A 3,050-nucleotide genomic window follows, 5' to 3' on the forward strand; every position below is an offset into this window, starting at 1 on the left:
GCGCAGAAAGCTACCGGGAACCAGCCAGAGCGAGGCACGTGCTGCATCAGTCGTGGGCTACAGCCCAACCGCATGCGCCCCACCCCCCTCCGCTAGGGCACATCCAATCAAAGGCGCCCGCACGTCTGGTGGGAGCTCGCGCAACCAATCAGCAGGCAGGGTTCGCGGCAGACCGGCAGCCAATGAGGCTGCAGCGCGTGCTGCATGCGAGGCAGGTGCAGCCGTTGGCAGTGAGCGGTTCTCGCGGGTGGTGGCGGACGACGGGTTTTGAGTGTCTCTGTCTTCGCGCGGCGCCATGGTGGGGAGCGCGGCTGCCTGGGGAGGCCGCTGGGGGCCTCGGGCTGGCCGCGGCGGCTGGGAGGAAGGGGACGGCTGCGAGGGCGGGAAGCGGATGAGACGAACCGCGGCGGAGAATGCGACAGGCGGTTTGCCGCTGTGAGCTCGCGTCTGCAGCCAGTTTGGCCAGCCCAGCCCGCGGGAGGCCGAGAGAAGCCGCTAGCGCCACTACTAGGAGCACGCGGTGGCCGGGCCCCCCTCTCTAACCAGCCAATCAGGAGGCGGGGGCCGACCGGGCAGCCAATGGCGCGGCGACACGTGCGCGTGGGGAGGCAGTTGGCAGGCGGTGGTTGCGCCTCGTGCGCGGACTGCCAAGCAGGGTGGTGGGGGCAGGATCGGACTGGGCCAGGAGAGGTGGGGGAGAGGGTGTGCGAGTCCTTGTAGGGGCAGCGAGCTGTTACGGCCTCCACTCTGTCCGAGACGCAGGGCGTCTCTGTACCGCGGGGGGTGCTTCTGGGGTAACTTGTAGGTACAAGGGTTACATTTCCTTAGCAGTTAAAGTAACAGTTAAAAGCAGTGAAGGGAACCCAAGGCTAAGAGGATCGTGAAGCACGTGGGTGAGGGGGTCCGGGCCTAGCTGGGTAGACATCTTGGATCAGGATTCTCAGTTACAGAATTGTGTGTAAAGTATTGCTAGACGTTTGGGATACCTTTGCCCACAAAGCGATTTGACGTTCAGAATACAGTGGGCCAGGGCTTTCCAACTGGTGGCTCATAGGCAACTTGTCCTCAAGGGGATATTTCAGGCTCGGGCTCTCACGCAGCTGTTGCTTCTCCCATTGTTCTGGCTGCAACAGCATTTGGGGTTCCTAGGCTGGTTCAGAGAAACATACTACCCTCTTAACCTTCAGTGTATGTAACCAGGCTTTGGAGGATGAAGATTGGGGGGGGGTAGGAGTTGCATAATCTGCATGCCAGCATTTTCACTTATAAGGCTCAAAACAAAAAGGGAGGTTTGCACAAGTTTGGTATCACTGTTTTGTCCATTTTTACAGCGTGAATGTATCTCTATCCACGTGGGCCAGGCCGGTGTTCAGATTGGCAATGCGTGTTGGGAATTATATTGTCTTGAACATGGAATCCAGCCTGATGGGCAGATGCCCAGTGATAAAACCACTGGAGGTGGAGATGATTCATTTAACACTTTCTTCAGCGAGACGGGGGCTGGTAAACATGTGCCCAGGGCTGTATTTGTGGACCTTGAGCCAACAGTGGTTGGTATGTACATGAAGCTAAGAGGTCTTTAATTTAAGAATGATTGAGGATAATTTGCTTGTTCGTTTGAAACACCAGGTGCCAAATCTAAAGTAAACAGAGTCACCTCTAAAACTAAAAATACATTTCTGGCTGCATAATATTAGTCCTATAAATCCAAGCAATGTTTTAGATTTGTGTTTGTAACAAAGATGAAAACACATTTTTAAAAATAAGCAGTGTATAAAAATCCACAAAGAATATTGGCTAGGGAATCAAGGCCAGCCATTGTGGCTGAAATCAACTTGAATTTGTTCCTTTTGGCATTGCAGATGGAAGTAATAGACATACAGGTATGTTTTGGTCCCTTTCTTAAATACTTAGGAACCAGATGCAATAAAATACATTGCTGCAATTTGTTTTTCTTTCCATAGGTGGAAAGGTAAGTGGTAAAGACTACGTACGTGAGTTCTTTAGACTTTGCTATTCCAGTGATACTTGGGAACTAATTACTATCGTACAACTTGGAATATAAATCTTAACAGACTAATAATTACAGTTTGTACTTCCATTTGAAGATTTAGTCTTACTTAATAAAGGTAAGGCGTACGAACTTCTTTTTATAAAAGGTTCTCTGTCTAAGGCCCAGAAAGGGAATGGATTTGAGAGAGGTCACAACTCTTAGCAGAGTAGGTATTGCAGTTTAATATGTTAGATTATCAACTTCCTGGTAAGCATACTCAGTTGTACCCTACACCCAGGTTCTGAGGTTTTTTTCTGCTATTTCAAATAAAACTTGTTTTAGGGCTTTCTGTACATATGGGGGAAAAAAACTGTCCCTGAGGGCTTGCTTAGCAATTGGAAGTGCTTAATTTCCTTTTGAAACATGATTTTCATTATATTCCTTGTTACACTAAGAAACCATTCCCTAATCCTTCTGTTTCATGCAGCATGGCTTATAGAAGCACCACATTTCTTTAAATTGGTCTGAAAAATAATTTTGGAGCTATTTTAAGAATAACATTTCAGCTGTCTTAGAGTTTTGACTTCCAAGTATAGCATTTTAGGGGAGAGATGTGCACAGATGCATAGGTTACAGAGGGAAATAGGATTACAACTTTTGGATCCCGTTGCCTCTAAATACTGCAAGAATTTATACTCCCTTAGATAAAACACTTTTTCTCCACCAATACAAATGAAACTTTCTACCCATCTTAAAATAACATGACTTTAAAATTTGAGTTCTTTTGACATTCCTGCACTACAGTTTTGTGGTTTAATACAGTGCAGACTAACCTTTCTATCAGGCATGCCACAGGTTAACCTCATACCCTTCTGTAGTGCTATTCTGATTCTCTTCCTCTGCCTTTTGCTTCCTGCCCCATCTGCCTCTGTGCTGCCTTTCCCCCTTCTCAGTCTGATGCACACTACCTGTGACATGCTGTAGGTGGCCTGCGATGCTTGCGGCACTTGTGTTGCAGGTTTGCCGTCCTTAGCTTAATACATTCTCTATGGTTTTG

The 3,050-nt window shown here is 48.2% G+C and overlaps 1 protein-coding gene across 1 annotated transcript in view; it reads left to right on the forward strand.

Annotated features, from left to right (window-relative positions):
• Positions 1–195: 195 nt before the first annotated feature.
• Positions 196–3,050, forward strand: part of LOC109287864 (tubulin alpha-3 chain) — a 12,472-nt gene continuing 9,617 nt past the window's right edge. Inside the window, exons 1-2 of the mRNA XM_019503115.1 lie at positions 196–298; positions 1,332–1,554. Of these exons, the coding sequence (XP_019358660.1) occupies positions 296–298; positions 1,332–1,554 (226 nt within the window). The 5' untranslated portion in view covers positions 196–295. The remainder of the gene's footprint in view (positions 299–1,331; positions 1,555–3,050) is intronic.

The sequence above is a fragment of the Gavialis gangeticus genome, unplaced genomic scaffold (assembly GCF_001723915.1).
Source record: "Gavialis gangeticus isolate Ggan-Ray unplaced genomic scaffold, GavGan_comp1, whole genome shotgun sequence".
In the NCBI taxonomy this organism is placed as follows: Eukaryota; Metazoa; Chordata; order Crocodylia; family Gavialidae; genus Gavialis; species Gavialis gangeticus.